Source organism: Procambarus clarkii, chromosome 86, assembly GCF_040958095.1.
Source record: "Procambarus clarkii isolate CNS0578487 chromosome 86, FALCON_Pclarkii_2.0, whole genome shotgun sequence".
NCBI lineage: Eukaryota > Metazoa > Arthropoda > Malacostraca > Decapoda > Cambaridae > Procambarus > Procambarus clarkii.
In genome coordinates, this window is record NC_091235.1 from 10,881,997 (window position 1) to 10,906,568 (window position 24,572).

Sequence of the window (24,572 nt, forward strand, 5' to 3'; positions counted from 1 at the left end):
ATATATATGAAATATATCTTGTATATAAATGGATAAATAAATAAATAAAATATACTTTGCCCGAAACGCTGTGTGTATTAATGGCTTTAGGTATTGTATGTATTAAAATAAAAAAAATAAAATAAAATGTTTATTTAGGTAAGGTACATACATACAATAAATTTTTACAAAGATTGGTTGACTTATAGGTAGAGCTAGTACATACAATGCCTAAAGCCACTATTACGCAAAGCGTTTCGGGCATAAAATTATTAGCTCTATCTATAAATCCAACATTATGTTTGTAACTCATCTTATATGTATACACTTTTACCTAAATAAACATTTTGATTTAGATTTGTTCATATTTTAAAAGGACTATCTGGGCGGTTACAGTCCGCAGAAGAAACTATTGCTAAAAATAGCGAACTTTACTAGGGCGGAGAGCGAGGATAAGTAGAGGTGGGTCTGGCCAGTGGCTGGACGGGTGACCGCACTCAACGTTTGTCTTCAGTAAGAACATGTACAGTCAGCTTAACAGGCTTCTTGTCCCCAACAATGGTATATACAATGCTTTTAGCCGTCTTACAATGTCGTAGGCTAAACAATGGGTTAGGAATAGTTATTTTAGAATAGGGAGTACCACCTCTGGTGCAAGTGTAGGGACCCATAATCTCGGAGAAGAAAATAATGAGTACTCAGGGAAGACCTTGTGGATCCTCACTGAACACTTTGATATTTTAGAATATATATACTGTAAGTCAACTAACAAAGTCAGGCGAGAAGTAGGGAAACTCTATGTTCATTTTATTGGGAAATAAATGGTACAAGTAAATAATATACACATTGAGAGTAATATCAGGCAGGCAAGACAACATTTCGAAGACTTCTTTTCTTGCCTGAATTTACCTGAAAGCCACTAACCCTAGTGGCCTCGACGAGGACAGGAAGCCAGTGGCTTGTCGAAGGGGACCCCCCCCCCTCTCCCGCCCCATTTGCCTTGATGATCTTTTCCAGGTATATTTAAATAAAAAAAAAAAAATTACAATTAAATCACTACCTTCTTTTCCTTAAGTCAAAGGTATGCTTGATTATTTTAAAGGTTTGGTTATTTTTTTTTACTGTTGCACCTACCAGCTGTGCAATTTTCAGTGAGTAGTGGATATTGACTCTTAAGGTCCTTTTCTTTATCAATCAGGTGTAATGTAATGTTATTAATTTGGTAGTTGTGGCGTGGGTTGTTATACCCCCCATGCTTGGTCGTGTACTTGTCAATGTTAAAAATACATTTGCCAGTCATCTGAGCATTTGTGAAGTTCCTGCAGATTTTTTTTTTTTTTTTTTTTGAGATATATACAAGAGTTGTTACATTCTTGTACAGCCACTAGTACGCGTAGCGTTTCGGGCAGGTCCCTGGAATACGAACCCCTGCCACGAAGAATCGTTTTTTCATCCAAGTACACATTTTACTGTTGCGTTAAACAGAGGCTACAGTTAAGGAATTGCGCCCAGTAAATCCTCCCCGGCCAGGATACGAACCCATGATATAGCGCTCGCGGAACGCCAGGCGAGTGTCTTACCACTACACCACCTTTGTAAAGCTTCAATATCATTATCATTTCCCACTTTGCCATAACTCTTTGTGTCATTTGCAAATTTGATGTTTGTAATATTCTCATCTATGTCAGCTGGAAAAGATGACTGGCAAATGCTATTTAATATTTACAAATGCAAGACCCTGTATGTAGGGCAAGATAACCCACCTTGCGGTAACCTTGCAATGATTTCAGGGCTCGAAGTCCCCGCGGCCCGGTCCTCAGCCTGGCCTCCTGGTTGCTGGACTGGTCAACTAGGCTGTTGGGCATGGCTACTCGCAGCCTGATGTATGAATCACAGCCTGGTTGATCAGGTATTGCTTTGAAGGTGTTTATCAAGTTCGTTCTTGAACACTGTGAGAGGTCGGCCAGTTATGCCCTTTGTGTAATTTTTTTAATTATTTATATATATTGTACAGTACATATAAGAGTTTTTACATTCTTCTGCTGCCACTAACACAATCGTTTTGGGCAGGTTCTTAATCCTAATACTTGTACTGTACTGTATCCCTCGGAATATATTCCGCCAAATAGTTTAACAACCAGGTACCCATTTTACTGATGGGTAAACAAGGGCTACAGTTAAGGATTGCACCCAGTAAATCCTCCCTGGCCGGGATACGAACCCAGGAAAAAGAACTCTCGAAATGACAGGCAAGCATTTTACCACTACACCATGGGGATTGCTAAAGGAAGTGTGTTGAATAGTCTCGGGCCTCTGATGTTGATATAGTTCTCTCTGGGTATTGCACCTCTGCTTTACAACAGGGGTATTCTGCACATCCTGCCATGCCTTCTGGTCTCATGTGATGTTATTTCTGTGTGCAGGTTTGGGACCAGCCCCTTTAATATTTTCCATGTGTAAGTTATGTTTCTCTCCCACCTGCTCTCCAGATAATACAGATTTAGGCATTTTAATCGGTCCCAATAGGTTAGATGTTTTACTGAGTGGATTCTAGCAATAAAGGATCTCTGCATGCTCACCAGGTCAACAATTTCTCCAGCTTTGAAAGGGGCTGTCATTGTGCAGCAGTAATCCACTCTAGAGAGCACTAGTGTCTTGAAGAATATCATCATTGGTACAGCATCCTTTGTTTGAAAAGTTCTTGTTATTCAACCTGTCCTTTTTCTTGCAGTTGTGATGGCTACTTTATTGTGTTCTTTAAAGGTAAGGTCTTCTGACATGAGTACACTCAAATCCTTTACATTGCTTTTTCATTCTGTGGTATGATTTGACTGCATTTCGTATGTGGTTTCCATTTTTATGCTTTCATTTTATTCTGTAGCACAGGAGATAGAACTTATCTTCATTAAATACCATATTATTTTCTGTAGCCCATTGAAAGACCTGATTGGCATCTGATTGGAGGTTTGCTGTATCCTCTATGTTGTCTACTCTCATAAAAATCCTAGTGTCATATGCAAAGGATGATATGGTACTATAGTTTGTCCTTGTCTATGTCCGATATGAAGATGAGAAAAAATACTGGAGCAAGCACACTACCCTGGGGGACTGAGCTCTTCATGGTTGATGGTCCAGATTTTATTTTGTTGACAATTTCACATTGGATTCTGTTAGGAAATTGTAGATACATCTGTCTATTTTTCCGGTAATGCATTTTGTGTGCAATAACACCATGGTCATATTTATCGAAGGATTTTGTGAAATCTGTGCTCCACAACTACCAAATAAATAACATATTACAGCAAATTGATCAAGAAAAGGACCTTGGAGTCAAAATGCACTACTCAATGAAAGTTGCACTGCAGGTAACAAAGCAGCAGTCAACAAAGCTAACAAAACACTTTGAATAATCAAGTTTACCTTAGACTTCAAGGAAAATAGTGATTCAATTGTATAAGTCCCTTGGTGCTACCATTTGGATTACTGCATCCACGCATGGAGACCTCATCTTCAGAAGGACATAGCTTCTCTGGAGAAAGTACAACACCGGATAACAAAAATCATTCCAGACCTAAGTCAACTCACATATCAGGAACGGTTGAGGGCCACAGGGTATTGCAAACCAGGCATGACAGGGCGGATCTTACTGAAACTTAAAATACTGAACAATTGGAGGATGATGATCTGGAAAATTTCTTAAAAAGGTCAGATCTAACACAAACCAGGAGCAACAGTTTCAAGCTCAACAAGCCACAATATGGGACTGAGAACAGGAGATGCTTTTTCACCCACAGAGTTATTAACCCATGGAACTGCCTACCTGCTAAAGCTGTAAATGCCAAAACTCTGTTAACTTATAAAGTACAGCTGGAAAAGATCATCAAGGCAAATGGGGGGTCCTTCAACAAGCCTTCAGCTTCCTGTCCTTGTCAAGGCCACTGGTGTTAGTGCTTCTCGGGTTAACTCCAGTAAGATATTGCTTAGTACAGGTAATTGTATTAACAATACTGTATTTTTAAATGCTGTATTAGGAATAACATATATGTAGTGCTGCATTACAGTACTTGGTACAATATCTTTAAAATGTACAGAAAGAAATGGGTATGATACAAGCTCATTATCTTTTATGCATTGTTACTTTATGTAAACATGCTTATATTACTTAACACAGCTGATGAAAATCACAGTGCATATGAAAGAGAGGTTAATGATACTTCCTTCACTGGTTTTCTGTTGTAATTCTGTAAAGCCATCAACAAGAAACATGTGCAAAATTATAAACCTGTGCTATGACAAGATCATTTAACAATTATGATACAAGTACTGTATACTGTAGTATATAAAGATGTACTGTATAGAGGAGGCACTACCATGGAGGAGAGTACATAACTGGGGTGTTAACTGCATTATAAAATACTCTGCAAAGGTCCTGATGAATCCATATAAAATAGAAGTGCAGTTTCTTAGATTCTACACATCCGTTAAAAGTGCTGTACATGTACAGTATTAATTAACACTTTTGGGGTTTGATAAACACAATTTTAGCATCATCCATAATAGATTCAATGTTGCTAAAACATCTGATCTCAAAATTTCCAATAATCACTTTCTTCACCATTATATTTTTGCCTTGATGATGAAATTCTTGAAATACTGTACATGAGCAATGTGGACAGAGCCTGTTAGAGGAACAAACATTGATCACTGCTTTGCAAATTAGAATAGCTGTAAAAAGAAAAATAATTGAGGACAGAGCCCTAGGTTGATGACTAAATACCACTTGGTGAGGGATATGAGGACAAAAGCGGTTGGGCACTGTTCCTTCACCCCATCCCATTTTGGCCACTTGTCCTCATATCATTCATCAAATGCTAAATAGTCATACTGGCTTTACATTTTGTCCTCATAATTACTTTACTTTCTTACACTTGAAATAATCCAGCAGTCCCTCGTCTATAATATAACCTGGTACACTAATTTGTTAAAATTATCAACCATATTTCCCAACCAGTACGATACTTACTCAGGTCTTTTCTGAATGTAAACTTATCCAACTTGCATCCATTTTTTAATTTTTTTTTTTTGCATTGATACTGTATATTTACAACCCTATTATTTCCCCATTTAATATACCCTTTCATCCATTTATATACTTCAACCATGTTACCCCTTCTTCATCTATTACTGTACTTGCACGCTAGTTAATTTAAAGGGTTTGCTAGTCAAACAGGCATTAATAATAGAAAATAGTTGTGTGCTCTAAGAAACAAGTGAATGACAATACAGTGTAGTTCAAATCACTGCAAACACCAGATGTATACCTTACCTAATATAAGTTCACACAAACACGTGTACACGATCATATCAAAATGTTAAGAGGTTATATGAGGTTATAACAATCCATAAAGTGTTACAAATGGCATACACAAAAAGATCAAGTCATGTACAAGTTACTATAGCCAATAATTTGTACTGTACAAATTATTTGATAGCATTCAACTTTTGAACTATTCTCTCTCTGCCAGAACTGAACTATCAAAACAAACACCAAAATAAAGCCAAATGTATTGGCAAGGAGTGTACACCTTGAATAAGGTGTATGTGTATATGGTGGGTACACATAGCAGTGGCAGATATGTTTAAGTACAATATGAGAGGTATATTACTGTAAGGGACATAGATGATCATTTATTGATATAAGTATATAGGCACCAATATGTACGGTACAACAGTCCTATTTAACATGACTTTTAAATTATTACCTGTATATATGTAAACTGGTTAAAGACAAAAATGGCTGCCTCTGAAGTCCATAAACTGGTGGTGTATTCATATAATTGAAACCCAAATTGGTTTTTTGTAAAATAACTTTTGTTCCTTGCAACAGTTTAATGGCCACAAGCAATTATTCCATCAATAGTGTAATAATAAATACAAAAAATGAACACCAATTTGCATTAAAATAATTTACAGTATACCAGTATGGTAAACATCGAAACTTATGCAGGTTTGCCTGGTGATGGGGTTCATTAATGCTGTACTAAATGTTTCTCTTTTTTTTTTCCTTCTTTACCTCATCATTAAATATGGCTCAATGTATTGAGCCATATCATAAATCCCACTAGTGTACTGTGCTATATGTATAACTGTGTTATAATTTCTATGTAAGCTCCAACATATTTTTGTATAGCATATTAGATATTTATAAGTAACAGTTACAGTATTATTATTATTATTATTATTATTATTATATTTTCTTAGAAAAACAATGTCTTAAATTTCCATTACATTTTAACGATAGAAAATTGGTATAAGCTATAACAGATTTATATATGTGTCAGAGCCTCGTTATAGGTATTCTAGGCCAAGGGTAGACCATGAGCGCCACCTCCTCCAGGTCCCTAATGAACAGCCTGGTCCACAATTGTGCCAGTGGGTCTGGGCTGAGAGGTATCTTTGTAGATGTGGGCCTGGGGTGGGCGAGGATGGCCTCGGGATTACCTCAGGGGCGTCGTTGTCGAGACATTCGTTTGAGGAAGCAACCTTTGAAGGATGCCAGACGTACGTCAATTTCCCCCTCCTCCAACTGAGTAATAAAAAATGCACATTGTGTAATTGAGAAATAAAATATAGTAAAAAAATATACACATTTACATGAAAATTTAAAGAAAAATGTAGGTACAAAAAAGTAGTATCGTACAATATGCAATTTTTCACTTTGCCTTCCTCTTGAGCCCTTCTTGATCTTTGGCTTGTGTTCTAGTCTTTCTTTCATTTGCTTACTTCTCAGTTGCCCCTTTGGTCTTTTTTTTTTTTTTTTGGTTCTCGTTTCCAGGTGTAAGGTTGGTGTTCTTCATGCTCTCCTTCGAAAGCTTGGGTGCTATTCTTTTGGCCTTGGAAGATGGTTTCTTCATCTGTAGCCTTCTCTTTCTTTTCTAGCTAAGAATGAGATGGCTTACTTCATGAGGGTCATTTGGTTTTTTATTCTTGATTTGTTTGGCTGGGGTGCATTACTTGAGGGACTAGTTGTGGTTATCCTACCTTAGTTGCATGCCACTCGGGATGCTCTGGGTGACGTGTTGTTTGTTCACATCTTTGTCCACTGTTTTTGCTAATACAGTACTGTAGTCTTGGGCTGATATTTGGGCTTTGGTGTTTTGGTGTTCTAACAGGGTGTTGGTAGATATCTTGTTAATGTGCTGGGGTCTGCTGGGCTTAGGCAGTGGGTCACATTATCCAGCATTAGTTAACCCTTTTTTTGGGCTTACAGTACTGGGTTTTGTTCTCCACCCCTAGTGAGTTCCATTTGTTTTTATTTTTCTGTAGTGAGATAGCTATTGGGAGCCACTGAGGGAGTCTTCCCGGAAATCTGGCATTGACGGTAATGAAACAACTCTTTCTGGTGGATCCCTCGGTGACATTCAGATCCTTCCCATCCCCTTTCAGATGCATTGGCTGTCGACCAAAGACAGCCAAATCCTTATATGATCCTGATTTTAGGCAGGATCTTTAATCTTGGCTTCTGGTAAGTCATGATTAGATCTCGGAGGCCTTGTGTGTTTAGCTAATGCTTGGCAGTGTCAAAGCTAAGGTTGGAAAGCTACTGGATGCTCGCAAGAATAAGTGTTTCCTTCAATGCTAGATTTTATTAATTTTTAGGGGGGTTCTAGTTTTAAGTAAATTATTTTAGTTTCAATTTTTAATTTAGTTTATTAGTATTTTTTTTTTATCTTGGACAAAGTGCCTTTTTTTATTATGCATTAACATTCTCTTTATTTCCAAAGAATTAAGGTTTATTGTTGGGCAGCAAAACAGCACCTGTTAGAGGGTTGAGGAAATGAGCCAAAACTGGTTGGAGGTTACTTTGGCAGGGGAATATGTGGATTTAAGAATGTGTACATCTAATATAAAAGTAATAAAATGTGAAGGGAAAGAGATAAGAGTTGAAAGTAAATTTTATAAATGCTGAGATAAGGGGTGTTAGGAGTAAGACGCATCTTAATGGGAAGAATACATGGAAGAAAGGTTCAAAATTGAAGTGGTGGAAAGGTTTGAGGGGGTTAGTTGTATGGCCAGGAATGAAAATTATAAGGTTGAAAGATAAGGGGTTTAGCTTTGTGTATATCAGTGAGAATGATTGATAGGGGTATGAGTGTGTTAATTCAAGAATATGTTTGGGTGTAAGATAGGTTGAGACAGGGATGTATAGTATTTATAAGTACAGTATACATGATCCAGTATGTAAGAAGAATGTTATAGACAAGAATGCTTTTTTAATGTTGGGTGTAAAACATGGTTGTGTATTGTTTTCGTAACTTAACAATATAGAAATGGGTTAATTAGGTAGGTAGAGTTAAAAACACCTGGAGTGGGATTTGAAGTGAATTGTAATGGGGAGATGATGATGATAATGATATTGAAATAAATGTCTGTATGCAAATTATGAGATGTCCTTTGCAGAGTGTTAGGAGAAATGCGAAAGATTGTCAATGAGTTTGATAGTGTGTGCAAGAGAAAATTTGAAGGTCAATGCAGGAAGAGAAAGGTAATGGTGTTTGAAGAAAGGGAATGGGATGCTGTGAATTTTGGTTCATACTGAGTGGATAGTGATTTTAACTGTAGTATAAAAAGGGGGCAAGATATGCTGGAAGAGGTAGCAAGTTTTAAATACTCGAGGGAAGTGTTAAATATTAATAGAATTGTGAAAGGGAAATTTTACAAGTCCCTTGATTACTCCCACCTTGATTACTGCATTAAGCATGGAGACCACCACATATGCAGATTTATCACTGAGTAAAGTTGAAAGTAAGGTGATAAAAACATCCAAAGAACTAATGTAGCCTGCTCATGAGCTTATGGCAAAGACAAAAAGACTGGCAACTATTTAAAGAAGACATGACAGGGCTTGCCTCATAAAAGTATTTAAGACTTTCAACAAATTAAATACCTAACATACACCCCCTTCAAGTGATTTGACATATCATACAAGAAGTAATAACTTCAAGCTTGCCAAGCCAGAAAGCTTAAATAAATATCCAAATATTTTGTTGCACATGAGTAACATGCTGATGTTGTTGATGTTATAACAGTGCAGTTGAAAATACTGTACACCTTGAACAACTCGTCAAGGTAATTTTGTTTGTATTTGTGTATGATTTTATAAGCTAACATTTTTCTGTTAGTGAAATACTGTTTAACTACCATAAGGAGAGCATAATAAATTTATTTTAACATTTACTTCTCTTTGATGTTAACTAAGGACTTTTAGATAATGGAGCTTTATCTTTTCTCTTCAGCCTATAAAGTTACTAAATGTAATCTCACCTCATCATGAATGTAGATATCCAGATAGCAAGATGGTGATACACATTGTCTAACACAACGGGTGTGGTGAACTCCCCGAAGCTCTAAGCATCGTGGTGACTGTGCACATGCTACTTCATACTCGGACCACACTTTCTCCTAAAAAAAAAAAATTAATGGTAGTGCTTGTTATTCCATATCAAGTTAACATGCTACTGGAACATTTTTCTGTTTAAAACCAGTATGATCTATCTTAGATGAATTACATTACACCTCAAGAGAAATTTGATGTATACACTGATATTATGAATATCCACAAGAGAGTAATCTTAAATCTAAACTATTTTCTGGAAGGGACTCCCTTGTCGATTCCCAAGCTTATACACTGATACAGTACTACCAAGTATTAGCTCTACATGCCAGGTCTCCAAGATCCATCTGTTGTGTACTGGATGTAAGGACCAGAATCTGGATTACTCTACAAATTGAAGGGAGCAGGGATACACCACAAAGCCTACCAGGAAAGCATAGGCACAACAAAACAAGTGACTGCATGAAGGATATGAGGCAAACCTTGGTAAACAAGGCAAACGATCATTGCCTTTGGATAAATACCCGTAACTGTGCTGCACCCGATTGTCATCAGATGGCAGCCCAGATGACCTGGGGTTTCGGTTGGTTAAAGACAGTCTGTGTATTGTACTTGTTAAAAAGTCCTACTTGTCTGTCTTGGCTCTGCTTCTGGTGTGTGTTAGAGGCCTTGCACTTTAGTAGTGTGCGCACTTGAGGTATGTAGAGAATTTTTCATAATCTGCGGCTACTTACAACCTCTGTTGCAGAGTATTCAGGGTTCAGTGTTTATTTTCTTGAGACTTCTCCTGCACCCAGCATGCCTCTGATAGTTTACATAGCCAAGAGTCCCTCATCTCTGTGGTGATTATATTCTTGAATGTGTTTATGGCTGGGTTTTTATAGCTTCCCTATCTAATTCCATACCTGATTACAGTTTGCAGTTTCTTGGGAAGTGCTTTGGTATTTTTAGGCCTCGATAACCATTCCTGTTGCCTCCATTAAGCAGCCTACTTGGTTCAGGAATTCTTTTACCTGCAGATGTGTGCTGTTTGCATAGCCACTTTAATAATAATGGGGCCTAAGAAGAGCAAGATATACTGTAGCTGAGGAACAACACCGGTTGTCTTATTACTAACACTTCGATAAATATATCCCAGTGTCCTATTTGCCTTATTACAAACATTTATGCTCTGATTTTTTGGTTTTAAATTCTTGCTAATCATAACTCCCAGATCCTTTTCACAATCCGACTGCACAATTTCAACACCATCAAGCTCGTATCTTGTAAATATATAATCATTACCTACCCTCAAAACCTTACATTTGTCAGCATCAAACTGCATCTACCAATCTTTTGACCATTTCAAAACCCTATTTAGATCGTCTTGAAATGATGGTGAGTTTTTTTCTGTGTTTATTTCCCTCCCAATTTTTGTATCGTTAGCAAATTTGCAAATATTGCTGCTCAAATATACTGAATAACAGAGGTCTCAGGACTGAGCCTTGAGGCACTCCACCTACTTAGGGGTCCCTTTTAGAAATTAAGCATTAAATATAATGACACCCAATTCTAGTGGGGACAGGGAGAGTCCCCACCAATGGAATGGGATGGTGAATGAGAGAGAGAGAGGGGAAGAGGGAGAGAGGGGGGGGAGGACTCATAGATGGTGCAACCTAATTGGGTCGACCCAGACACCGTTGAATACCCCACTTAATATGGTACTGTATATAAAGTGCAGTACTGTACTGTGTTGTTTTATAATATTTGGGATGAATCCTCTATTAGCATAGGCCTCCTTTTATCGAACAAGATTACTACAGTTGAATAATTCTCATTGAATACATTGTTTATTCAAACATGTTTTGCCGTTAATATTTTTGATACAAATCATCCGTTGTGCCTAATAATTTTGTATGCCATAATTTGTTTGTCATTCCCTAATTTAGAAGCCAGTTTTGGTACAATTATTTTCTTTTTAAGATAATGTATTTAAATTTTTTATGCTTTATGACAGGATGAGCTTAATATTAGGTGATGACTTCCCTTCAAGCGAAATATTTTGTGAAATAGAATGAAAAGGTATTGGTAGATTTACTCACTTAAGATTATGTAGAATGACTATAGATTAAAGAAACAAATATTAGTCTGTAGATTATAATTACCTATTTTGCATGTTATTGCTGAGGCTAATGTTATTTACAAAATACACTTCTCATAAATAGAGCTGTACAATACAGTACTTTGTATGTCGTGCAAACTTTGAATCTCGTATTTCTCCCTTTCAGTATACATTATTACTTATGGTAATTCTTCAGCTATTATATTTTTTTCATTATGCTCTACAGTATATAATTATCTATTGTACCTTAACACTTTCACAAATGATAAAAAGTGTGGTGACTTTTTTAGAAAAATACAAATTTATCTGTTGTAAGCAACATTGATATATATACAGTATTTAATAAACAATCGGATGTACAAACTTTATACTGTACTGACACCCCCTCCTTACAAAGAGCTTTACAAATTTTCATTTCAGCGTAAACATACATTGGCAACAGACTCCTTATAAGGGAATTGTGTGAAGCTGTATGTTACAGTCTGAGCTTGAACACAAGTAATAACCATCAGTGCAATCACACTTGCTAATGATGCCATTGCAGCTGCTACTGCTGCAGCTTTACATCCAGAAATACGGCCTCTCCCATTTCTGAAATCAAATGAAGAAGCATTACTAATCATGTACAGTTCGAACAGTCATATATCATGGATCACTACAGTCAAACAGTGTTAAATTACCAATGACCTCGGTACCTGGCGCATATTTGGAACATGTAAGATCAATACAAGAAAATTACAGGCAAAATATAAAAAATGGGAGAAAATATGAGGGGTAAGCTTAGTCACAGCACCGTCACAGCCACACGGAGCACCGTCACAGCCACGCGGAGCACCGTCACAGCCACGCAGAGCACCGTCACAGCCACGCAGAGCACCGTCACAGCCACACAGAACTGTCACAGCCACACAGTACCGTCACAGCCACACAGAACTGTCACAGCCACACAGTACCGTCAAAGCCACACAGAACTGTCACAGCCACACAGTACCGTCACACCCACATAGAACTGTCACAGCCACACAGTACCGTCACAGCCACACAGAACCGTCACAGCCACATAGAACACCGTCACACCCACACACCCACAATGTGGGTGGGGGGAAAGGTCCTAGAATGGATAAGGAACTACCTAACAGGAAGGAGCCAAAGAGTTACGGTAAGGGGCGAGAAGTCGGACTGGCGAACAGTAACAAGTGGAGTACCACAAGGATCGGTGCTGGGACCAATTCTATTTCTTGTATATGTTAACGACATGTTTACAGGCGTAGAGTCCTACATGTCAATGTTTGCAGATGATGCAAAGTTGATGAGAAGAGTTGTGACAGATGAGGATTGCAGGATCCTCCAAGAGGACCTGAACAGATTGCAGAGATGGTCAGAGAAATGGCTACTAGAATTCAACACGAGCAAATGTAAAGTTATGGAAATGGGACTAGGAGATAGGAGACCAAAGGGACAGTACACAATGAAGGGGAACAGCCTACCTGTAACGACGCGTGAAAGAGACCTGGGGGTGGACGTAACACCTAATCTATCTCCTGAGGCACATATTAATAGGATAACGACAGCAGCGTACTCTACACTGGCAAAAGTTAGAACATCATTCAGAAACCTAAGTAAGGAGGCATTTAGGGCGCTTTACACTACCTACGTAAGGCCAGTCTTAGAGTATGCCGCCTCATCATGGAGTCCCCATCTGAAGAAGCATATAATGAAACTGGAAAAGGTTCAGAGGTTTGCAACGAGACTCGTCCCAGAGCTACGAGGGATGGGGTATGAAGAGCGCCTGAGGGAACTGTGCCTTACGACACTAGAAAGAAGAAGGGAGAGGGGGGACATGATAGGAACGTATAAGATACTCAGAGGAATTGACAGAGTGGACATAGACGAAATGTTCACACGGAATAGTAACAGAACGAGAGGACATGGATGGAAGCTTGAAACTCAGATGAGTCACAGAGATGTTAGGAAGTTTTCTTTTAGCGTGAGAGTAGTGGAAAAATGGAATGCACTTGGGGAACAGGTTGTGGAAGCAAATACTATTCATACTTTTAAAACCAGGTATGATAGGGAAATGGGACAGGAGTCATTGCTGTAAACAACCGATGCTCGAAAGGCGGGATCCAAGAGTCAATGCTCGATCCTGCAGACACAACTAGGTGAGTACAATCCAGTTGATTGACAGTTGAGAGGCGGGACCAGAGAGCCAAAGCTCAACCCCCGCAAGCACAATTAGGTGAGTACAGTACCGTCACAGCCACACAGATCACTGTCACAGCCACACAGATCACTGTCACAGCCACACAGCACCGTCTCAGCCACACAGCACCGTCTCGGCCACACAGCACCGTCACAGCCACACAGATTACCGTTACAGCCACACAGATTACCATCACAGCCACACAGATTACCGTCACAGCCACACAGAGCACCATCACAGCCACACAGAGCACCGTCACAGCCACACAGCACAGTCACAGCCACACAGCACCACCACAGCCACACAGCACCGTCACAGCCACACAGAGCACCATCCCAGCCACACAGAGCACCATCCCAGCCACACAGAGCACCATCCCAGCCACACAGCACCATCCCAGCCACAATGATCACTGTCACAGCCACACAGATCACTGTCACAGCCACACAGATCACTGTCACAGCCACACAGAGCACCGTCACAGCCACACAGAGCACCGTCACAGCTACACAGAGCACCGTCACAGCCACATAGAGCACCGTCACAGCCACACAGAGCACCGTCACAACCACACACAGCACCGTCACAGCCACACAGAGCACCGTCACAGCCACACAGGCACCGTCACAGCCACACAGAGCACCGTCACAGCCACACAGAGCTCCGTCCCAGCCTCACAGAGCACCGTCACAGCCACACAGAGCACCGTCACAGCCACACAGAGCACCGTCACAGCCACACAGAGCACCGTCACAGCCACACAGAGCACCGTCACAGCCACACAGAGCACCGTCACAGCCACACAGAGCACCGTCACAGCCACACAGAGCACCGTCGCAGCCACACAGATCACTGTCACAGCCACACAGATCACTGTCACAGCCACACAGATCACTGTCACACCCACACAGATCACTGTCACACCCACACAGATCACTGTCACACCCACACAGAGCACCGTCACAGCCACACAGATCACTGTCACAGCCACACAGATCACCGTCACAGCCACACAGATCACTGTCACAGCCACACAGAGCACCATCACAGCCACACAGATCACTGTCACAGCCACACAGATCACTGTCACAGCCACACAGATCACTGTCACAGCCACACAGAGCACCGTCCCAGCCACACAGAGCACCGTCACAGCCACACAGAGCACCGTCACAGCCACACAGAGCACCGTCACAGCCACACAGAGCACCGTCACAGCCACACAGAGCACCGTCACAGTCACACAGATCACTGTCACAGCCACACAGATCACTGTCACAGCCACACAGAGCACCGTCACAGCCACACAGATCACTGTCACAGCCACACAGATCACTGTCACAGCCACACAGAGCACCATCACAGCCACACAGATCACTGTCACAGCCACACAGATCACTGTCACAGCCACACAGATCACTGTCACAGTCACACAGAGCACCGTCACAGCCACACAGAGCACCGTCACAGCCACACAGAGCACCGTCACAGCCACACAGAGCACCGTCACAGCCACACAGAGCACCGTCACTGCCACACAGAGCACCGTCACAGCCACACAGAGCACCGTCACAGCCACACAGAGCACCGTCACAGCCACACAGAGCACCGTCACAGCCACACAGATCACTGTCACAGCCACACAGATCACTGTCACAGCCACACAGATCACTGTCACAGCCACACAGAGCACCGTCACAGCCACACAGATCACTGTCACAGCCACACAGAGCACCGGCACAGCCACACAGATCACCGTCACAGCCACACAGATCACCGTCACAGCCACACAGAGCACCATCACAGCCACACAGATCACTGTCACAGCCACACAGATCACTGTCACAGCCACACAGAGCACCGTCACAGCCACACAGAGCACCGTCACAGCCACACAGAGCACCGGCACAGCCACACAGTACCGTCACAGCCACACAGAACCGTTACAGCCACATAGAGCACTGTCACAGCCACACAGATCACTGTCACAGCCACACAGATCACTGTCACAGCCAAACACATCACTGTCACAGCCACACAGATCACTGTCTCAGCCACACAGATCACCGTCACAGCCACACAGATCACCGTCACAGCCACACAGATCACCGTCACAGCCACACAGATCACCGTCACAGCCACACAGATCACCGTCACAGCCACACAGATCACCGTCACAGCCACACAGAACTGAACCGTCACAGCCACATAGAACTGAACCGTCACAGCCACACAGAACTGTCACAGCCACACAGAACCGTCACAGCCACACAGTACCGTCACAGCCACACAGTACCGTCACAGGCACACAGTACCGTCATAGCCACACAGTACCGTCATAGCCACACAGTACCGTCACAGCCACACAGTACCGTCACAGCCACACAGTACCGTCACAGCCACACAGTACCGTCACAGGCACACAGTACCGTCATAGCCACACAGTACCGTCACAGCCACACAGTACCATCACAGCCACACAGTACCGTCACAGGCACACAGTACCGTCATAGCCACACAGTACCGTCACAGCCACACAGTACCATCACAGCCACACAGTACCGTCACAGCCACACAGTACCGTCACAGCCACACAGTACCGTCACAGCCACACAGTACCGTCACAGCCACACAGTACCGTCACAGCCACACAGTACCATCACAGCCTCACAGTACCGTCACAGCCACACAGTACCGTCACAGCCACACAGTACCGTCACAGCCACACAGTACCGTCACAGCCACACAGTACCATCACAGCCTCACAGTACCGTCACAGCCACACAGTACCATCACAGCCACACAGTACCGTCACAGCCACACAGTACCGTCACAGCCACACAGTACCGTCACAGCCACACAGTACCATCATAGCCACACAGTACCGTCACAGCCACACAGTACCGTCACAGCCACACAGCACCGTCACAGCCACACAGTACCATCACAGCCACACAGCACCGTTACACAACACAGCCAAACTTCTAACAGCCACAGCAGCATTATTTATCTATATTTAGATATATACGTGCATTTAATATTGGCTTAATACGTATATAATCCTAGGAAGAAAAAGTCCTAATTTGCATAGGATGAAGGAGGGGAGGACGGGTCCTTACCTGGAGTCGGCGGTCTTACTGGAGAAGATCGCCATCTTTGTGTGTTTACATCCGCCAGAACTGAGCGCGTGCTGGCCCTCATCGACCCACCACGGGGCTCGACGCCCTGGACTCCGGGAGTGTCTGGGGTGACCAGAGTACTGGGGTGGGAGGCCAGGGTGAGGGGAGTCTGGGGTGGGAGGCCTGGGTGAGGGGAGTCTGGGGTGGGAGGCCAGGGTGAGGGGAGTCTGGGGTGGGAGGCCAGGGTGAGGGGAGTCTGGGGTGGGAGGCCAGGGTGAGGGGAGTCTGGGGTGGGAGGCCAGGGTGAGGGGAGTCTGGGGTGGGAGGCCTGGGTGAGGGGAGTCTGGGGTGGGAGGCCTGGGTGAGGGGAGTCTGGGGTGGGAGGCCAGGGTGAAGGGAGTCTGGGGTAGGAGGCCAGGGTGAGGGGAGTCTGGGGTAGGAGGCCAGGGTGAGGGGAGTCTGGGGTGGGAGGCCAGGGTGAGGGGAGTACTGGGGTGGGACGCCAGGGTGAGGGGAGTCTGGGGTGGGAGGCCAGGGTGAGGGGAGTCTGGGGTGGGAGGCCAGGGTGAGGGGAGTCTGGGGTGGGAGGCCAGGGTGAGGGGAGTCGGGTGGGAGGCCTGGGTGAGGGGAGTCTGGGGTGGGAGGCCTGGGTGAGGGGAGTCTGGGGTGGGAGGCCTGGGTGAGGGGAGTCTGGGGTGGGAGGCCAGGGTGAGGGGAGTCTGGGGTAGGAGGCCAGGGTGAGGGGATTCCTAGGTGAGGAGAGTCGGGTTGGCAGTGTGAGGGGGATGTATGGTGTAAGATAGGTGTAGTGAAGTGTGTACTGGGATAAAAGGAGTGTTCTCGCCTAATTTTATTTACGAGCTCACCATAGCCCGTGCTACATGGACATTTGGTTCAGAGTAGCTAAATCTAAAACAACCAACAACCTAATTTTATTTGTGGGGGATGAACCACGGTTCTTGGGTCCCACCTCTCTTAATCGATTGATGTATAGGAGGCTTTTTGGGAGGTTCCTTTTGTTGATCATGCTCTGACAAAGTCTTTCTAATGTTTCTGGATCATTTGGGTACTTAAGTTTCCTTCCATCTCTGCACCCTTGTTCATGTACTATCTGTGCTTTCTCTTTTCATCTGAATATTTTGTATATAGTACTCATGTCCTCCCTGTTCTCTCTTCCAGTGATGTGAGATTTAACACCTATAGTCTTTGCAGACGACGAGTCAGTAACGTGGCTGAAGATATGATGACGAAACCACACATGACTTGATAATGGTCCAGGACGGACCGAAACGTCGTCGTTTCTCCATCTGATGTGTGGTTTGGTCATCATACCTGTAGTCTTTCTTCATTGTAGCGCATATCTGTGGTGAAGAGAGTACAGGAGGTGTAAAGAGTTCTGGGCGATGATTATCCAAGGTGAGAGTACATGGTGCATTGTCATTTTGCCTTCCATCCAAAAGCCCGTGTTTACTAATATGAAACATGTCATGTTATAGAATTAATAATCAATTTTATGATGTTTGATACTAGGATTTTTTCATAAGTACAGAATCTATACACCTATGCCATTTATCTGTAACTGTCCAGGGCTTGTATAATTGGTTGTTGCACCTTAAGGGGAGAATCACAATCTCCAGCATGAATTGAACCAAAAAAGCTGGCCATCTATTGTCTGATTGAATCACTGGGCTTTTCCAGGGTATCTTTCATAATACGACACTCACAATCCTTGGGGAATCGGATACCTTTTAACTGGCATTTACATTTAAGTGTCCACTTTATGAGCTTTTATTTCTCATATTGGCATCCTCAATTATATTTAGTGCCTTTTGAATATTTTACAACTTTGATAGTGCTACATGGTCTTCCCAGCTTGGTGCCTTCATTTAATAATTACTGGCATGGTCCGTGCTCTTAAGGGTAGCCTATTCCTTTGGCCTTCCTCCTACCACCGTAACCGGTGGTGGGAAACAGATCTGGCGAGGTTACTATTATCATACATGTTTGCAGCAACTTGGCGCACCACCCTGCTCCCAGGGGAGTGGGGGTAGAAATAGTCTAAGCTACCCTATCCCTTTGAGATGTATTTTATTGTCTTGATTAACTACTTGAACTTGAACCCTGCTTCTTAATGTCCCTCTTATGGTCGTGCATATTCTTGTTGAATGTCCCGACTACCAGGAAGTGTCTGTCTTGGTTCCCAACTGTCCCTCGTGGTCATTTGTCTCACAATTGAATCCTCGGTGAATCAGATACTATTGATATCTCTCGCCTTATGTGTTTTTGTTCTCGTATTGGCATCCTTTGTGATACTTAGCGCCTTTTGAATACCCAGCAACTTTGATGATGCTACATAGTCTTGATAGGCTTCTTTTGATAATTACTTGCATGCTTATTTCCCACCCACCATGGAGACCAACACATGGGGAAGGAAGAAGTGTGGACAGATCCAAGGTGGAATTCACCAATACCACCAATTCTTGGTCTTTAAGCACAAGACCGCAACTCTGAGACATCCAATCAGGCAAACTACTGAGACCACTGAATGGGCAAAACATTCCTGTAGAGTGGAAGCTACCTAGTACTTTAAGGGGGCCAGAAACAGCCACATGGCGTAAGCAAACCCCACAGGACTTGGGGTCGTAGGTGTCATCAGACCATGACCAGCATGGTAAAGGCAAAATGAATGCCACCAAAGCAGCAAAAAAGTATGGACCATGGATAATCCTCAAACTCAGCTGGCCACAAAGTAAGTTTCTCCAGAGAGTGCTATCATTAAGAAAACCTCTCTTCCATGCTCTTCCTTTCATACACTCTTCCCTTCAAAGACAAAAAACATCTGCCTCTACCATGCAATCCTTTTATTTCACCTTTGTGTACCTTTCTTGCTAAACAATTAAATAATTATACAAAGCGACAAATCCTATACAGTATAGCACTTTGTAACACTACAAAATTCCTACGCATCATCCAGGATGTCAACAAAAAGAACAAAAATACATAAGACTAGCAAACCATACTCCCAAGACATTCTACTATGTCCATACCATTGTTGTGTACTGTACCTCATTCCCATTCCAATATCAGTAACTTGGACGTAGACATTCAGCAACTACAGGTGCCTGAATTCTAACCATTCAGGCACCTGTAGTTGCCACTCTCTAAGTGTAGCTTGTTTGTTTGTCTACTTCCAACTTTTGTTACCTTTACTTAATGAGGGTCAAAATCTAGCAGGTGGGCAGATAGCGATATCGATAGGAACCGATAAACTGTGCCCACTTGCACAGTTTATCGGTTCCTAAAGTGCAATACTTTTGTTTGTAATCTCTTCACAAAATTATGCACCTCAAACATAAACAGGTACAGTATGACCTAGTCCCTCTTAGCAGGTCATTAACATAGCTCAAACCCAAGTCTTTTTCCAGACAAAAAAGTACACCAGATTTAAGAACAAAGAAAATACAGTATAAGTCACTGTGTCAGGGGACAGGAAGCCTGAGTGTATTCATACACATTTGGCTTTATATCTACCAAATATCACATGTAAATTATATAAAGGTTAAGAAATTGTTTCATCAAAAGTTGACTTTATTGGTGTAAATATAAATTAAAATTCCTGCATTGCAGGTAGAGTACATTTTAAAATTACAAAATATTTAGCAATATAAGGTATGAACAAATTAAATTGTGATAATGAAGAGATGTTTAACATCACTGGACTAAGGGAGAAGCTGTTTAATCCTTGTGTCATTATCTGCAGCTTATACACAGGTAAGTCGCAAGGCATTAAACCAATACAGTACCACAGTATATAAACTGGAGCACTTAAGTGTGAACTGTCTCCCACTTTTGGAAAAACATTTCATATACAGTATTTACTTTTGGTTCATTTTGGGAAACTAAGTAAAATGCAACTTAACACAATAACACAAAAGTCCTCAGATTCTCTCAAATAAAATAAACTCCCAATCAAATTTAAATGCCTGGAAAAGAATGTTCAGTACCTTATTAATCATTAAATTAATGCTAAATTATATTTTGGTTAGAAAATAAGCTTAATTATAAAATGAACAAAAAGTCTCGTCAATAAATAAAATATTTGGAGTGAAAATCAGTGAATTGAATAGTTAAGCATTACTAAAAACAGTAAAAACTTTGTTTACAGTACTGTATATATAATATGTGTCTACTGGCAATATTTTCAATGACTTGAGTTTTGCAATGCATAGGTAACATCATCAGTTGATATGTTCAACCTTAGGCGTAGATTTAGGTCATTACGGGAGTGCTCTGTCAGGATTAATCGTTGTGAAGTGAGTCGATTTATGATTGTCATTACTTCTGATGTGTAGCATGGCTCAACTCCTGGAAAATTACACAAAAAAAGGACAATTTTACATATGAAATAATATAACATGCACAGATTCATCCAAGCTTCTCTACCTGTGTGATATACAAGTGACAGCTATCTCCCCAAATAACCACCACTGCCCAGTCAACCCTGTTGCCATTCCTCATGTGTCTCATAATGATATATTAGACCAACAATTTTATACAGGGAGTACCCCCCCCCATCTATGAACAGGTTACAGTCTGAAAAGGTGTTCGGAATGTGGAATGAGATTTCCTGTGGGAGTAATGCTATAAATGGGAGATGTGTTCCCGGACCACCAAAAATTATCACAATCAATATTTTGGGGACATATAAAAGCTCAGCATATCATTTATCTTGTTTGTCAAAGTTAATTTTGAAGACTGTAAGGGGTCTAATTACATGAATAAATAAATTAAAACACCAATGTGTGTAATGTATTGAGTCAGGGATTTGTAATTCGTCGCACAAATAAACACATCCCACTCTCCTTCTATCCGCAACACACAACCCCACTCCACCAACAAGGTAAACACGATCTGGTCTTGTTCATATTGTGTGACTGTGGGTCATCGAGGAATGAGCTGCCACTCTCCCATGTCATCTTTCAGCAGTACCACTCTCAAGAAGACTCCCAATACCACCCATGATACCATCCTAATATCCACCCCTGACACCCTCTCATTCCTACACCCAAACCTTTCCTGTCCCTTCTCCCAACCACTTCCTGATGAAGTGGTTGAAACAAAAGAATAGTGTACAAATGCACCAGTTGCTGGGGATAACAAGAATCAAGGAAAACAACAAAACTAGTCTACCACCAACACTGACATGTGAAATTACTGTACCTCGCCTCGGGAGGATAGAAGGATAGAGGTTCAGAATAGAACCAGTGAAGAGCAGAGGTGCCATAGGCACAATCAGAGAACACTGAATAAACATCAGAGGTCCCCGGTTGTTCAACACCCTCCCAGCAAGCATAAGAAATATTGCCGGAACAACCGTGGACATTTTCAAGAGGAAACTAGATTTATTCCTCCAAGGAGTGCCGGACCAACCGGGCTGTGGTGGGTATGTGGCCCTGCGAGCCGCTCCAAGCAACAGCCTAGTGGACCAAACTCTCACAAGTCAAGCCTGGCCTCGGGCCGGGCTTGGGGAGTAGAACTCCCAGAACCCCATCAACCAGGTATCAACCAGTAAAGACGATTAACTCTTTATGCGAGGGACCGTGGTACTGGTGACTAGTTCAGTGTTGGTCACAGCACGAGCCTTGTAGACATTCTGATATTATATATATACAGGCTTAGTTAATTAGGTGAAGATATTTTTGCTACAGTACTTTTTGCTAGGAGGTACAAAGACTTCCCAGTTAGTGGGGAATGGATCTCCATTATCTGGATGGAGTCTGGGGCAAGTGCTTAGGAATACCCAGCCCATAGGTTTGAATTCTCATCACAGCTCCTACAGATTTTCTCAAGTGATACATCAAGTTAGTGATTTCTCTGTGTGTATTGAAGAGGAGTGTCAGAGGTAGAACATTCTTAGATGACAGAGCTAGAGTGCATGGGGGGATTATGTGAAATCCTGGTTCGGCTTCAGTGGAAACCTTGGAAATCCTCATGGGTTCAGTAGAACCCCAGGATGCAATCCTTTTTACCATGGGCTGGTTGAGTGGGGCATGTGTGTGTGAATACCCAGCACATAGGTTCAAATTCTCATACCTCCTATAGATTTTCTCAGATATATTACAGTAAGTGTGATTTTTCTCTGTGAAATGTTTTGACATTATGTTTGGGCCAAATGATAAAGCAAGAAAAAAAGTTTAACAGGCTTAAGAATATCAAATACTTCTTAACAAATTTACCTTCAAATCTGCAGAGTGAGATGAACTGATCCAATACATGGCTAAAAACAGCCTCTTCTAGTCCAGTGCGTGTGAACTCGGCAACAACCGCACGAAGAACAAACTGCTCCATGAAACTGCAACTTCTGCAGTAAATATTGTAGATTATATTACCATTTGGTAACAATAAACAGTATTATCAACATAAAATAGTTTCACTAAATTTCTACAATTTTTTTAAACAATGCCCCTAAATTAGTGTGTTCAACTTCTACATAATCGGACCTTTTTGCCAGGAGCCAAAGTGGAATTAATATTAGAATATTAGGTACGGCATATAAACATTAGCAGAGTTTGTTGACCAGACCACACACTAGAAATTGAAGGGACGACGACGTTTCGGTCCGTCCTGGACCTGGACCATTAGTAATACTACATAACTATTTCACTGCATATATTAGCAGAGTTTCTAAAAAAAGTAACTTTTACCTTATAGCTGTGATTTTGGGTGATGTGAACATTTCTTTTATTGCCATATCAACATGCAACATTCCAACCAGAGCTGCCCTCTTCACAGGGGATTTCAATGGACTAGCTGGAAGCTTCTTTGTCTCTGCAATTTCTGTGGCACGACGACATATATCAAGTGCTCGCCTGGCATCCCCCGACAATGCTGCAACTTTGCGTGACACTAACTGTACTGCATCTGGATCAAAAGCATCGATACCTAATAGGCGAGACATTACTATTTCCTGTAAAACAGAAAGGAAATAACAATTAAGATACATTACCTGATATAGTATACAGTATATAATTAAATACTATGAAATGTTTATATATATATTATTGTAATTACACAGTTCAGTGGAGCCTTAAAAATTTTTGTTACAGAAATAATTAAAAAAAAAAAATGGGGGACATGATCTTTCAAAATTATCCTAATCCACACTGACAGCATCAGAATACTATGGTTAGCCAATAATTTGTTCAAGCACTTTTACTATTCTTAGATCTTTCATAAAAAAATTCAGAACAGTATATATATTAGTAATACTACATAACTATTTCACTGCATATGAATTTTAATCAACAGCCACTATCATTCATGCCTGGTACAACTTGTACAGTTTCTCTTCAATCTCAGAGCCCACTCCTACTTTACTGTTCAAATGACCTGCAATGCTAATTATACTATAAACCCTTTTTGGTATTCAAATCTCACACATAACTACCTGGAAAATGTTCTTCAATCTCAATCATTACACAGAGCATATGCAATCACCAAATTACATTACATTGCAGTCAAAATTATGCTTCCAGCACCAATCAGTATATGCCACCTGCCATCCAGAACACTTGACTATTAGAACTGTTCTACCACCATGTTTGAAACAGTCCAAGCATCCACTATAAAGTATGAATTCCCCAATGACCATACTATACAGTGGTATATTTTTTACTAAAGCTTGCCATTTTCTCTTAAAAAAAAAAGTAAACATTTCCATATTTGAATTATTTGAACAAATATGCAGTCTCTCTTAATAATAGTATATTACATTTT

At 41.6% G+C, this 24,572-nt stretch overlaps 2 protein-coding genes and 1 long non-coding RNA gene across 4 annotated transcripts in view; 1 reads left to right on the forward strand and 2 right to left on the reverse strand.

The window, feature by feature from the left end:
* The first annotated feature begins 403 nt into the window (after positions 1-403).
* Positions 404-23,221, forward strand: LOC123768671 (uncharacterized). The gene is made up of 3 exons (XR_006774123.2): positions 404-540; positions 17,976-18,212; positions 23,047-23,221. It is a non-coding gene; the product is annotated as an uncharacterized lncRNA (long non-coding RNA).
* On the reverse strand, positions 4,198-16,953 carry LOC123768667 (uncharacterized). Its single transcript, XM_045759339.2, has 4 exons — positions 16,797-16,953; positions 11,906-12,065; positions 9,304-9,441; positions 4,198-6,565 (listed from the first exon to the last, which is right to left on the reverse strand). Exons 1-4 carry the CDS (start codon positions 16,829-16,831, stop codon positions 6,482-6,484), a joined length of 417 nt encoding a protein of 138 aa, XP_045615295.1. The 5' UTR covers positions 16,832-16,953; the 3' UTR covers positions 4,198-6,481.
* Orc1 (origin recognition complex subunit 1) overlaps positions 20,372-24,572 on the reverse strand; it is a 404,967-nt gene continuing 400,766 nt past the window's right edge. For both annotated transcript variants that reach the window (XM_045759325.2, XM_045759315.2), the window contains 3 exons: positions 23,501-23,763; positions 23,033-23,157; positions 20,372-21,161 (listed from right to left, as the gene is read on the reverse strand). In XM_045759325.2, the coding sequence (XP_045615281.1) occupies positions 20,998-21,161; positions 23,033-23,157; positions 23,501-23,763 (552 nt within the window). In that variant the 3' untranslated portion in view covers positions 20,372-20,997. The remainder of the gene's footprint in view (positions 21,162-23,032; positions 23,158-23,500; positions 23,764-24,572) is intronic.

Excerpts from the sequence above, each read along its gene's own strand:
- LOC123768667 (XM_045759339.2), bottom strand. The coding sequence starts at position 16,831 with ATGGCGATCTTCTCCAGTAAGACCGCCGACTCCAG. Across the intron at positions 9,442-11,905 it reads ATAAGGAGTCTGTTGCCAAT|GAGAAAGTGTGGTCCGAGTA; the intron begins GTATGTTTACGC and ends TTTTTTTTTTAG. Across the intron at positions 6,566-9,303 it reads ATATCTACATTCATGATGAG|TTGGAGGAGGGGGAAATTGA; the intron begins GTGAGATTACAT and ends TTTATTACTCAG.